The sequence below is a fragment of the Pogoniulus pusillus genome, chromosome 1 (assembly GCF_015220805.1).
Source record: "Pogoniulus pusillus isolate bPogPus1 chromosome 1, bPogPus1.pri, whole genome shotgun sequence".
Taxonomy (NCBI): domain Eukaryota; kingdom Metazoa; phylum Chordata; class Aves; order Piciformes; family Lybiidae; genus Pogoniulus; species Pogoniulus pusillus.
The window spans coordinates 15,711,416-15,725,940 of record NC_087264.1 but is presented as its reverse complement, the minus strand read 5'-3'; the positions used below and the strand labels follow the sequence as shown (position 1 = coordinate 15,725,940).

At 39.4% G+C, this 14,525-nt stretch overlaps 1 protein-coding gene across 4 annotated transcripts in view; it reads left to right on the top strand.

The window, feature by feature from the left end:
* The first annotated feature begins 649 nt into the window (after positions 1–649).
* The window catches only part of PAPOLA (poly(A) polymerase alpha), a 42,909-nt gene continuing 29,033 nt past the window's right edge, over positions 650–14,525 (top strand). The window contains exons 1-5 of one of the 4 annotated variants that reach the window (XM_064141964.1): positions 650–1,161; positions 10,306–10,476; positions 11,097–11,163; positions 12,145–12,226; positions 13,252–13,361. In XM_064141964.1, coding sequence (XP_063998034.1) covers positions 1,154–1,161; positions 10,306–10,476; positions 11,097–11,163; positions 12,145–12,226; positions 13,252–13,361 — 438 coding nt within the window. In that variant the 5' untranslated portion in view covers positions 650–1,153. The other 3 variants (XM_064141922.1, XM_064141982.1, XM_064141972.1) reach the window with 3 other exon arrangements.

Here is a 14,525-nt window from a genome sequence, read left to right as displayed (position 1 = left end):
TCAGACGGTTCGTCCGTTTAACATGAGGGCGGTCTCACCACTTTAGTTCCTATGGCAACTAAAGTCTCCGCTTTCCTTCGCTCGAAGTCCCCCCGGTGCTCAGCACACCGTCAGTCGCGTCGAACCCCACACTACAGCTGCCACGACCCCAAACCCCGCCTTGCCGGGACGCCCGGGCGCCTCTAGCCGCGCTCCGCTTGAATCCGTGCGCGCCGGGCGCAGGCGCGGCGCCGCAGCCGTTAGCGCTTTGTGTTCAAACGTCAGGTCGCTGCCCTGCCGGACTACAGCCCCCAGGGTGCCCTTCGGCCCTGCAGCCGTTAGCGCTTTGTGTTCAAACGTCAGGTCGCTGCCCTGCCGGAACTGCAGCCCCCAGGGTGCCCTTCGGCCCTGCAGCCGTTAGCGCTTTGTGTTCAAACGTCAGGTCGCTGCCCTGCCGGACTACAGCCCCCAGGGTGCCCTTCGGCCCTGCAGCCGTTAGCGCTTTGTGTTCAAACGTCAGGTCGCTGCCCTGGCGGAACTGCAGCCCCCAGGGTGCCCTTCGGCCCTGCAGCCGTTAGCGCTTTGTGTTCAAACGTCAGGTCGCTGCCCTGCCGGAACTGCAGCCCCCAGGGTGCCCTTCGGCCCTGCAGCCGTTAGCGCTTTGTGTTCAAACGTCAGGTCGCTGCCCTGCCGGAACTGCAGCCCCCAGGGTGCCCTTCGGCCCTGCAGCCGTTAGCGCTTTGTGTTCAAACGTCAGGTCGCTGCCCTGCCGGAACTGCAGCCCCCAGGGTGCCCTTCGGCCTCGCGGCGCCGGAGCCTGCGCGAGCCAGCCAGCGTGCGCGGCGTGCGGGGGTGGCCGCGCTGCTGCGTCAGGCCCCCCCCGGTCTAGAACGTTGCTGTGGTACCGTCTGGGCGCCATGTTAGAAGGCCGGAGGGGAAGAGGAAAGTGAAGCGGCGGCGGCCGGGCCTAAGCGAAAGGCTTTCTCTTCCCTCTAAGGCCTGACACCGGCCCGTACCATGGTCACGATTCCCGCTTCTTGGCGGGACGAGTGACCGGCCCAGAGGCGGCAGTGGTGGGGGAGGACGAAGAAAAAGAGGAGGAGGGAGAAGGGGACGACGCGGTGGTGGTGGTGGTGGCGGCGGCGGAGGAGGAGGAGGAGGGGCCGGAGAGACGATGCCGTTGTAAGTTGGAAAGCTCGCGGAGTGTCTTAAGGCCTGTATTTTGCTGGCCCTTACAGCTCTTCTCGTAGCTCCCCGTGCTCCGTACCCGCTCGGGCCCTTTCTGTTAGCTCTCGCCCTTCCCCCTCTTGTCTGTTCCTCCTCTGGTCCTGGGCTCTTCCGGTGCCGCAGTGTGAGGAGCTGTGGAAACGCTGTTCTTCGCCCGGCTTGCGAGGAGCTACTTGCTTGCTTTTCTGACTTCACATCATCTCCGTAAGAGATGCTGATGCGGCTTTGTTTTGTTTTCGTCTTCTTCACGGTCTCATAACGGCAAGCGTGAGAGGCCTGGCGGCCACGGGGCGGATATCTGCAGTGGCCCTCATCGCCTCACTGTTGAATCAAGCTATATGAAGTGGGAAGGTGCCGCATATTTATCTTTTTCTCATCCCGGCCGCGAAATACGAAGCTTTCAAAGAGTTTCTCCAAAGCCTTGCCTGAGTGGCCCCGCCAATGTTTTTTTCTCGTTCCGGGGGTAGGAGAAGCTCAGGCGCTGTTTTTCTAACAGACGACCCACGCCGAGCTCACTGCCCTTAGAAAACACAGCCGGTGCTCGGTGGCTCTGAAGTGTTGGGCCGCTGCGGGGAGCCCGCGGAGGCCCGCACAGGTGCAGGCAGCGCCCCCGACCGGCGCCATCGGCCGGCGGCCCTCGCCGCTCCCCGACACCACTCCCCCTTCCCTCCCCCCGCCATTCTGTTTTTGGGTTGTCGATGGTCTTTCTCGCTAGAAAAGTACCCCTTAACAAAGTAGGACATTATTTCATCCGCATTTTTTAGAAGATTTCTTTGGCTTCTCCCCCACCCCCACCCCCGGCTTCCTCTTATTTTTCTCCCTTACGTTTTGAGGGCTACGAGTCGAGACGACAAAAATTTCAGCTCCTTAGCTCCATAGTCTGTAATGTTATTATTATCCTCTATAAGTCGAGGGAACCAGACGTGAGTAGGTGGTCAGATGGCTTTTAAGACATGATTATATGCTTTGTTCGGTTTGTTTGTTTATATTGACATTGAAGAAGAAATATAAAGAGTTTGAGATTATTCACTACTGCTCCACTATTATTGTTAGAGATTATTTGCAGTTCTTTAAATGTGTAAAGTTTGTGGAGAATAACCGTATTTGCCTATTGTGTTTAATTTAAAATACTGCTGAGTTAGTCATGGGGTAGATAGCACGAGACAAACTTAGAAGAGTTTACGGCAGGAAAAAGTGTGTGAATGCAGAAAAGAAAATGGTTATGCCAGGTAGCCTCTAATGCATGTATAGTGAGACGTGCAAAACTTATCTAGAGATTGCAATGTTAATTATAACAATTGAAAAAAATACCAGAAACCATCTTTGAAGTTGGCTAAGCTTTTTAGCCTCAGGAAAATGGGAGGGTGTTTATTCTGCATACTTTCATTCTTAGTTTTAGTTGTTACTGCATAAATTCCAAATGCTTAGTAACAACTTTTTAAAGTTTGGGCTTCTTTTAGGAGTTAAAGTAGTAGCAGTCTTCAACTTAGACAAGTTTGGAATGATTTGATAGTTTTTATTAATGTAGGTACTTTAAGTCGTAGATAACATGTTTGCACCAATACATTACAGTTTTCAATGTAAACATTGTTTGACAACTTCACTAATGCAGGACGTTTAGTTAGGAAAAGCTTCCTCAAATTCCATGTTATTTCTGTCGTTTGTATTTTGAACGATTGTGTTTGTATTACTCAGTTAAAAGCAGATGTAAGACTAGTAATTTGCAGTGCTAGTCATGTTAAATCTTGAGTTTAAGATGTGATACTTAGCATTTAAGCTCACTTCCCCCCGCTCTAAACTTAGGAAGTTCCTTTTGTGTTTAATTCTTTGCAGTTGATTCTTTCCTGCTTTTGGATGATAAATCTTTCTGAGTGAGATAACCCTATGTCACTTCCAGACTTCAAAAATGACAAACATGTTGTTGTTGTTGTTTGGGTTTTATTGTTAATGTTCGGTTTGGTTTGGTTTTTTTTTGGGAGAGGGGTGTTGCTGACCTCTTTTTTCACTTGAATTTTTTTGGGGGGGAGAAGTTGGGGGGAGGGATAGTGTTACCACTGACAGGCCTAGTTAGAGCTGACTTCCCATACACCAGAGATTGTCATCACTCTTTACTTGAAAAGCATTAGTTCCGATTCATCAGAAGGTGTACAGTATTAATACTGCACTCTGTGTATATATTTCTCTTATCAGAACAGTATGAAACTATGAACTCAAGCAAATTCTCTATATGCAAGGCATGTGCATGTAGTACAAGAGTAAGCTTAAGTTATGCTGAGAGCTGTCATTCACAGAAACCTTTTAATGGTAAAAAAACCTCACACAAAACCAAACCAAAAACCCCTCTGGATTTATCCTACTAGTGTATGTGACTTTTACAGATGTCTGTTGTGAAAACGTAGGAGCGGAGTAAGGGAAAACTCTTTCAATTGGTTAGAAAAGGTGATTAGAAACAAAAGTGAATATTTCCTTTATTAAAAAGATATATTTTAGCGAGCCGTGCATTACCTGAAGTAGGATGCTAGGGAGAAATGGAGCTCATTAAGCTGCTTATGAGTTTTGGTTAGGGCTAGATTTTATACAGAAAGGCTACCGGATTCAATGAAGTGACAGCTATGTTTGTGTGCGTTGATGGAGTCTTTTTATGTAATCTGGACCTATCTGACCCTCCATATAGGAAAAAAATGGCTTCATGAATCTGGTTGTTGTTAACCTACTGATACTGTTACACTTGCAGCTTCTATGTTGAACTTCAGTGTTTGCTGAAATTGCTGCAACAGTTACTGTTGCCTTATTTTACTCAGAAGTTGAACAGTGCATTAAGTCGTATCGGAACACTTAAAACTGCCATGAATTTTAACAGTTGTTGATACTGGTAACTTAAATGTTAGAGTTTGGGAATGCCATTAATTATTTTTCAGGCAGTCAGACTTATTTTGACTTATTTTCGTTTCTGCAGTAAGACTTTTTGTCACCTTTCTTTCACTAAACTTTGCTTTAAACGTGTTTTCTTGACTTGTAATTAGTAACCTATATTCCACAAGTACAACACAGTATTTAAAATGGATCGTACTGATTGTGAGTGAATAAGTAGTATGTTTCTGAGCAGTGTTGTTCTTTACAGACAGTTTTGTTAGGAATTCAATTATTTCTAACTTTAGAATAATTGCCTTAAGTGGTAGTTACTAATTTCTTCATGATGAATAAAAAAATCTGTACTGAGGATTAATTTGTTAGATACAGTACAGAGGAAATGAGTAGCCAAAATATGTGGTTTTGCAATATCTTTTAGACTTCTAATGTCACTCCAAAAAAAAACCTGACCATGTTAACATGGAGATACTGCCCATAACTTGGAAGCTCAGTTATTTAGGGTGAGCAGAGTTCACCATTGAGACAAATTCATCTCTTGCACTGAAAAACTTGATATATGATATCTTTTGATTCAATCTTATTAAATTTCTTAAATTTTTGCTTCTGGTGTTTCTTGTCTCCTTATTTTTGGTTCAAGGGCTGCCTGTGGAGTTCAGTAGAAATTTCTTTTGATTAAACTTAAGAGGCTTCTGAAACTACTGTTTGTAAGAATGTTGTAAATGGGTATTTGTGCACACTGCCTTCACTGTTCTAATATACAAACAGAAGAGACAGAGAGTACTTACTAGGATTGAGTCAAAGGTTAACAGAATATGTATGCATGATGTTTTGGCATTTTAGTTTTGATTTTTTTTGTTGTTGGTTTGGGGTTTTTTTGCTTGTTTTTGTTTACCTTAGGCAAGTGTGTCCTTTCATAGGTGTGTTGCCTGTCATTGATTCAATTCCCATGTTCAGATCTCTTTTGAGTATCTTGAACATCGCATACTGACAGTATTTAATTTAAATTTAATTAAATTTAATTCATGATCTAATGGTCCCGCAGTTTTCTGCTGGATTTTAAAACCTTTGTCCTGGAAGGACAGCTATATCTTAACTATTTAAAATATATTCCTGGGTAACTGATTTGCACAGACTTCAGTAGGATTTCCTGTCTAGATTTCTGAACTTTTATATGGAGTGTTGGAATAAAGATAATCAGAAACTTTACCCTGAAATTGCCAAAGTAATTCCTTGTTGGAGGAGATTTTTAAACCAGCATACAACTCCCTTCAAAACACTCCCTCTGAAATTGGACAGTTTGAACTTTGTTAGTTTAGCCTCAACCAATTGACTAGATGGTGTCATGACCACTCTTGCTTCAGGAATCTGACTTAAATGTCTTGCATTAGTAAAAAAGGAAGACTGAATTTTGCTAATCAGTAGAGACAGAGAAGAGAGGATAGTAACTGAGATTCCTTGAGTTGTCTGTCTTGCTGTCTGGAGGCAAGAGTGAATGAGCCAAAGGTCCTTCTTGAAGTCAAGTCTAAAGTTAATGTTCTCTGGGTTGGCACTATTTTAAGACTGTTAACAGCCTACTACTTTTCTTGCTTCATCAGTGCTGGCCATACGGTATGTGTCTGTATGGACAAATTAAATCTTCAGCTGAGGTTTAGTGGTGCATAAAAGGGGCTATGACTTTCAGCAAAAGCAGGTCCAGATGGCCAAAAGCTGGAAAGTATCATACATTTAGAAGGGTTAGGTCTTGAGTGTTGAAGATATATTTCAAGGTGGATCAGAGATGTTTTAAACTCACATAGGATTCAATTTGTTATTTGTTGAATTTCGTATATCTATTACTAAGATTTTGGTCATTGTTCTTTTTTTTTGTAAAGTGTGCCACATTTCAGTAGTACTTTTAGATAACTTTTTTTCCATGATGATCATACAAATGTAACTCTAATAACACTCCTAGAACTGAGGAAGAATACATGGGAGTGAAGAACAAAAAAATCCTGTCTTTCTAAGCACTTTTAATGTCAGTGTAGGAGGAGCATTAAATATAAAGCACGTCTGAAAGAAGTTTGTGGCAGGATTCTTGTTTCTTCCAAGGATGGAGAATGGTTCCAGTGTTATAAGAAAAAACAGCTAATGCTTAGAAGTTGTATCTAACTTAAGTTATGTGTGTATATACACACCTGTATTTGCTCTGTGTTTTCAGTTGATGTGAATACCTGATCAGTGTATAACTTGATCTTTAAAAGATGGGTTGAAGAGTTTTCCCTTATGTCAGTCTTCCCTTCTCTACCATAGAACAATGTAGTCACTTCCATTTGAAGGAATTTAAAGGTGTACCAAAACTTAGATTCCCAAAGAAAAAAAAATAAAATTAAGCTGTACTGGTTTTGTGTCTGTTTTTTACATGAGGGAAAATGTATCTCTCTGAGAGGTGAGACTAATTCATATTAGAGTATGAAATACTGGATTCTGACACTTCAGAATTAAACTACTGTAGCTGTTACCCATTTTGTTTATTATTTAAAATGTCAGCATATGCTCTTCAAAAGTTCAGGTCAAACCAGTTATGTTAAATTTAACTCTACACTTTCTGCAACTTTATATTTGTGCTATTGACAGGTAGCTCATTCACATGAGAGTGAGAGCAGGATCTTCATATGTATGTGTGTTTGACTAAGGGGAAAAAAAACCTTCACAAACAAAAAGCTTAACATTTTACCTTGATTATTTCTTAAAAACAAACACCCCCCCCACCGAAGCAGACAAAAAGCCCCCAACAAAACAAACAGAACTCCTGAACCACGATTTGAGTTGAGTGCCAGACTTTGACAGAGTCTGCCAAAATTCTCTTTGTTTTTGTCAAGATTGAGTAGCTGAAATGGGACTTTATGTTGTTCAGTGCTCAGATTTTTGTTAATGCTTAACTTCAGTGACTAGCAGACAGTATACTGCGCAGGTGTTGACACCCTTTTCCTGAGGCCTTAACTTCCTTGATCCTCTTGGGTAGAAGGTTAGCATTTTATTCCTACTTGTTCTTTCTTTTTGAATAAATTGGATAGTTCAGAGGGTTCAAAAAGTGAAGTATCATGACTTGTCACAGGTGAGAAGTAGGATGTCTGTATCCTTTGAAGAGAGAGTATTTTGAAGTAGATTGTCATCTACTTTTTTCTAAAATCAGGAAGAAATCTAGAAATGTTGATCATTATCCTTCTTTACTTAAAATGTAACAAGTAAATGCAACATTAAAGTTGGAAAATGAACATTGAAAGGTTATTTCCGGTGGTGAGAGGATATGACTGTTTTGTAGTAACTTTCATGACTGTTTGCATTTAATTGTTTGAAGGTGGCTTATCTAGTATTATTTTATAGCATCCTTCAATGAGTTTAAGAAACTCTCTTGCCAAATACCATCTTTTTCTTCATTTACAAGAGCACTTTTCTGCTATCTTGTGTATTATAGAAACCTTGGAATAGCCTTAACTTCATGCGGGTGTGAATAGTTGAGCTTTGACTTAAATGCTTTCAGCTAGAAATGACTTGTAATTCCTTCAGTGCTAATACATAACTTTTAGAGTTACATCATCTTGTAGGAAGCAGCTGTGCTGAGAATTGCTACATACCACCCCAGTAAAAGTGTTCTTACTAACTCCTTGACTTTCAGACACAGGCAAAACATTTGTGTAGTTAGGTCCTGTGCTGACCTAACATGAATATAAAAGCAGTAACTCTAAAGCTTCTGTTTATGTGTAGCATCCCAAAGATGTATATCAACTGGTGGATTTAATAGGTTGTTTGAAACTCGTCACTGGAATGATGGCTTTTAAGCTGATTTTGTGCCCTATGGCCATGCTCTGGTGTTCTTACAGGGCAGGGGGGAGTAGAGGGTGTATATTAGGGTTTAAATCACAACTTGGTGTTTCATGAAGACAGACCTGCACTTAGTACTGCCAGAGTTATGCTGGAAACCAGATGAGGGAAGTGAGACGATGCTTGATTAGTTTTTATGTACCGTAATTTTGGTGGCAAGGTGAAGGATTGTCTTTAGGCTTGATAGTTCTCTAGCTGGTGAAGCATAGCCCATACACGCAGGTGGAAGCCAGAGGGCTCTATCAGCATTACTAAGTTCAGGAGCCTGCCTCTCAAAATATGGGTCCATTGAGTCCATCTTTTCAAACTTAACAGCACCTTCCAGGCTATGTTGTGCCACATTCTTCAATGAAGTCCAGTATCTGTTGAATTGAGTACAGTTTTTACTTAGGGATGGGTGAAGATTAGAATCATAGAATCAACCAGGTTGGAGGAGACCTCCAAAGTCATCCAGTCCAACCTAGCACCCAACCCTGTCCAATCAACTAGACCATGGCACTCCCTGAGCAGCCCATTCCAATGCCAATCACTCTCTCTGTGAAGAACTTCCTCCTAACATCCAGCCTAGACCTCCCCTGGCACAACGTGAGACTGTGTCCCCTCGTTCTGTTGCTGGTTGCCTGGGAGAAGAGAGCAACCCTCACCTGGCTACAGCCTCCTTTAAGCTCAGACCTTCAGGAAATTGTTACACACAACTCGGATATTGATTGCTTTACATTACTACTTTAAAAAACCTATACAAATAAACTGAAAAATCTTAAATTAAAAAGCAATTTATTTTTTTCAAAGTAACAATTGACAAAATGGGAGAAATTATAGTTCATATTTAGCTACCTGCTTTGTGGCATAAGTAAGAATTTTCATGATATTTATCTATTCAGAACTTTTGGGGTTTTGTCTGCTTGAAGTTGAAACTAAGTGGCTGAAGCTACTAATTGTGCTGAAGTTCCTAAATGTATAATTGATTTGCTAAAATGAGAAAAAATGTTTTAGTGGCTTCCTTTGTCCCCAGTTTGAATTGTTGATTTATGTAACTCATCTGAGCAGCTTTTAAAAAAGTTTTAGTTCATACAGAAGTTTTAAGATCAGTATGGTTTGTTAAGCTGCTACCAAATTCTTCATTACATTATTAAATTTTAGCTTTTTTCCTCAATCTGCTTTTTTCCCTGTTTTGCACGTTTTTGCCTTTTACTAAGAAGCAAAGGGACAAATATGCTAGAACTTGCTTTGCGAGAAACTTGCATTGTGACTGAATTCTTAATTTCAAACAAATTGTAGTACTTAGGACTTTTCACTATACCTAAAACCAATCAATTTTACATTTAAAAATAACAGCTCAATATTTAGAGGAAAGTTATAACTGATATAAAACTACTATTAAATGCTGCAAGTAACCTTTAGAGCTTTTAAAATACAGACTTAAGCATTATTTTTTTTAATTGTGAAGAGTATAATGAGCAAAACTAACACATGTTTTGGACTTCAAGGCTAGTAACCATTCTGAAAATGTCTGTGATTTAAATGTGAACATCACAAACAAATATATGCCCGTTATTAAAAAAAGAGCTTGCATGACCCTTTTCAGGATACTCATCTAGGAAAGCTGCTGTTGGTTCTCACAATGTGATAACCTTGCTTTTGTGTTTACTGAAGTTCTTTGCATTGTCTCCTCCTCTTTCTTGAAATATTGAGATATGGGGGATTGACTTGAGAGTAGCATTTTCTTGCATGAGGGTGGGTTCTGTGGGTGCTTGCACTGTTTAGTAGTGAATGATGTGCTTGCAAATTTAACCCTTGTGGTGGGTTAAGTTTACTTTAGGCTTTTCTGTGTAGTGAAATACTTGAAATAAAATGTCAAGAAAACATAAGGCTTGTAGAGTGAGTAGTGCTTGTATCCTCAGTATTTGTCTAGTAGAAATTTTATATTCTCCTGCCACCCTTCATGAAGCAAGTCTATATGTAATATTGCCAGTATTGATGGAGCTCACATGTTTTGTCTAGCCATCCAGTTATGCTAGCCAGCAGAGAAGTCAGCTTAAAGCTAACTATGGTGCTGGTGGGCTCAAAATGTACTGAAGACTTCTTTTTTATATGAATGTTTGGTATGAAGTCAGCTGATGTAAAAGATCATGACTCATAGCACCTTCTAAACCTGTAATCAGTATTTAGAATTGGGAGAAAGGCAATTCTATTATTGTCCTTAGTAGCACAGATGTAATACAGATTGATCTGGGATGCAAGTGCTAAGCATGGGTTTAACTTTTTATTTCTTTAGTATGTGTCTCTTATCTGCTGCTATGAGTAGAAAAAAAGAATTTTTACGTTGTTTTGTTTCTATCAGTAATGTTGTCTAATTGCCTTTATTAGTCCCGTTACAACCCAGGGATCACAAACACAACAACTACAGAAGCATTATGGCATTACCTCACCTATCAGTTTAGCTGCCCCGAAGGAGTCTGACTGCATGCTTACCCAGAAATTAATTGAAACCTTAAAACCTTATGGTGTATTTGAAGAAGAGGAAGAACTGCAACGCAGGTGAGTAAAACAGGCCAGCAGTGATTCCCCCCCCCCCCCCCCCCCCCAATGTAGTTGACTTCTGAACCTCAACCATGTTTCTGTTCCTTGTAATGCTTTCTTAACAGCTTTAGTGGAATATTAAGCTTGTTTTTTTTTTTAATATTTTTTGTCCTCATCTTAAGGGGAATACCTGAGCACACAGGAAGGAATTATAATGATCTTTACATTCTGAAGTCTGTCTTCTGTATTTTTTTTCCTCTCATAGCTGATCTGTTGTATTGGCCCCTATACTTTTATCCTTAGTATGTTTTCTAGAGTTTTGCTCTCAGTTGTGCTTCTTGTACATGTGTTTTATGAATTAAGATTTCATTTAAAAAATGAGTAGAAGTTACATACCTAAAAATGTGTAGGCTTTGCATGCATGCTTTTTTTTCTGAGCTTACATCACTTGAAACATCTTGGAAGGAATAAAAAATTATGAGAATGTTTTAAGAGTGACATGATTTCAGTGTGTGTGTACATATATATGTATAAAAGAAGATCTGTAATTAGATGTGCAGTGTTAATGTATAATGATGCTTTTAGATCAAACATAGCATTTTTTAAGTTAATGACTTATTCTGTTGTTTTATTATTAGAATTCTGATTTTGGGCAAGTTAAATAACCTGGTAAAGGAATGGATCCGGGAAATCAGCGAAAGCAAGGTATGGATGTGTTTTAGCATGAGTGCTTTCATGTGAAACTGTTTTAGGAAGAACTCCAAAATCTGTCCCAGTGTAAATGGGATGAATCTTAGATTTGGGGATCAAATTTGATAAAATTGGAAAAACAAATACCACCTTTGTGTAGCTTCTTTTATTCCTAGGCAGCATCACTCCTTCAAAGTAGAGCCTTGTTAGAGAAACAGAGTGATAAATGATGGAAAAAGTCATGGTAGTCGTAATAGTAATTTTCAGTTGTTCCCTCTGCTCTCTAGGTAGAAATATAGCTTGACTTTTTGTGAAAATATATATGTATAGTACTATGAATTATATGCTTGGATTGTTTGGCTTTGGAAACCAGTGCTAGATCTTAAAATGGACTTTTCAACTTTATGATATTTTTCAATTTGAATCCTGTAATGCTGCCTTTGTAAACACTGATAGTGTTTTTGCCATGTTGTAGTCTTTGCCCATAGTACTGTAGATTTTGGAGTTTTTTTGAAGATGCAAATGTAGAAACTTGAGTAGATGTACCTGAACAACTTTAACAAGATAAATACCTCTCCCCAAACCAAACTTTTAATTAAAGAATGTAGTATGGGTGTAAGTAGTATTTTTCTGTTGCTTTTAATTGGAATCCATTGTCAGTTTCCAAGTCATTCTGAAATACCCAAGTATTAAACAAAATACGTAAGCATAATAATTAAGTGTTAACCATAATATTTTAAAAGCTATTGCACCTGAAATGTAGAGATGCTGGAACAATGACCAAGTTTGAGGGAGTGATGTGTAATGTAGTTGAAATGTTACAAATAGTTCCCGAGTGGCAAACATATGTCTATATTTTCTGTAAATACTGAGATTGCTATTTCACTAGTGACTACACTTTAAACAGAAATTATTGTTTTACAATAAACTACTGTTACAATAAATGTTGTTAGAATTTGTTATGGTAAAATAACCAATTTTATTTGCTCCATTCAGAATCTTCCACAATCTGTAATAGAAAATGTTGGAGGAAAAATTTTTACATTTGGATCCTATAGATTAGGGGTTCATACAAAAGGTAATATATTCTTTTATAATACAAAAACATTTATGGTACAAAATATATTTCAATTAGTGATGTATCTATAAATGTCACATTGAGTAGTGTTAATTTATCTTATTTTTAGTTGGGTTTTGTGTCAATGTTTTGTCACGTGTTTTTTTTGTCGATCATCTCCAGTCTTCATTCTAACTACAAGAAATATATTCCTGTTTTGTTTTTTGTTGTGGGTTGGGAAACAGAAAATAAAGCTGAAAGGACTTAAAAATAGAGGAAGTTGTATATTCAGACTCTTGTGATTTGTTCTTTGAAAATTGCTACAAATCTTCCTTTATTGAAATAATGTATGTATGTATTTACTGTGCTTAGTGTCCACAGACTTGATTTTTTTTCCATTTCATTTTGTTTGGCATAATATTCCCAAAGAAAAGCAATACTATGGGAAGCGAAATTAAATTTTCCTGTTGGGTTTCAAACAAAATTTTGACTGTTGCTGGAGTATTTTGTCCACTTCTGCACCCCCCTGTTTAAAGACAGGGAACTGCCTTAACAGGGTGCAGCAAAGGGCTACAAAGTTGATGAGGGGACTAGAACATGTCTTATGAAAAGGGGCTAAGGGACATGGAGGATTTTAGCCTAAGGAACACTGAGGGAAGGGGGATCTTAATGCTTGTAAATACTTGAAGGGTGGGTGTCAGGAGGATAGGGCTGTCTTTTTTTATTGATGCCCAGTGACATGATAAGGTAACAGACACAAACTTTATAATGGAAAGTTCCATCTAAGCATGAGGAGAAATTTCTTTACTTTGAGGGTGCTAGAGCACTGGAACAGGCTGTCTATAGAGATGTGGCTGCTTCATCTCTGGAGTCATTCAGAACCTTCCTGGACACACTTCTGTGCAGCCTGCTCTAGGTGAAACCTGCTCTAGTTGGGGGATTGGACTAGATGATCTGCAGAGGTCCCTTAAAACCCATGTCCTTCTGTGACTCTGTGTTTTCACATGTGTCAGATATGAATAACTTACACTAATAAACAATTTCAGGTGCTGATATTGATGCCCTGTGTGTTGCACCAAGACATGTTGAAAGAAGTGATTTTTTCACATCATTTTATGAAAAACTGAAACAGCAAGAGGAAGTAAAAGATCTGAGGGTATGTGTATTGCCTGACACAGCCAGCAAAAGTGATGCTGAAAAGTTAGTAGTGAAAGATGTATTGCACAGATGTATCTTTATTGTTAAAATTTGCAGTGAATTTTTAGTGAACCTGCAGCAAAGCCTAGTAAAATAATTGAAATAGAGTTTCTTCCAAATATTTTCTGTTCCCACTTGAAGACACTCTTTAAATATATGGCGAGCAGAATGATACTCTAGCACATGTTTAGTATTGTGATAATTCTGCTCACTCTCTAGTAGCAGTCAGATACAAATATGTTAGCTTAGAAAAGATCAGGACCAAGGTTGTGTTTTTAATGAAGGTTTTCAAGTGTGCTGTTATGTTGCTATTTTATGATCTCATGATTACATAAACAATTATGGTAGTTGATATTAACTAAACTTCTATATTGGCTGTCAGCTGTGCATTTTAAAACTGAGGTTACCATTTAAATGTGTCATTAGTATATGTTGTGCCAAGGTTTTTAGCATGTGAAGAGGAAGTTTTGCTTTGTTGTAATGGAAAGCATATTGGTACACAGTATTTTGTTTCTGTTACGCCTAAGAAATAAGCTCCCCTTGGTCAGCTGGTGGGAGCTGTAATCTACTCAGTATAGGCCCAGAGTAAATTTTCACTGCTGCAATTTTGTGGCTTTCTTTGTAGTGGTTTTTTTTGGTTAAGGTAGTTGCTGGCAAGTCTTAAACTTTGGTTTAGTCCTTCTTTTGTAAAATAAATGGAACTATGTCTGCGTTCTTGCACTTTATGCATCTTTTAGCTGCTAATTTCCAGAGTAGTGCACACATCTGGTGGTAATACTATATGCACTGAAACAACTGTTCTGAATGCTTTATTACCTGATTTTTTTTTTGTTATTAGTGTTTAAATATGCAGAATATAATCAGCTTCACTATAAACTACCTAATTTAAGCTAATGTAGTTGATTTATCAGCAGGGTGGGTAAATTTACATTGTTCAGTGTAGATTTGCAGTGATGGAAATAGCCTTTAGGCCAGCATGTTGCAACTCAGGTCATTCCAGCTATGTTGTAAGAAAGTTTTTACATCTCCATCTTTAGGGGGCCTAGACTTTCATAATGGTTGCACTAGTAAGTGAGTCTGAGAGACTTGTGAAAGTCTTATTTTGCTTAGGATCCATCCTTCC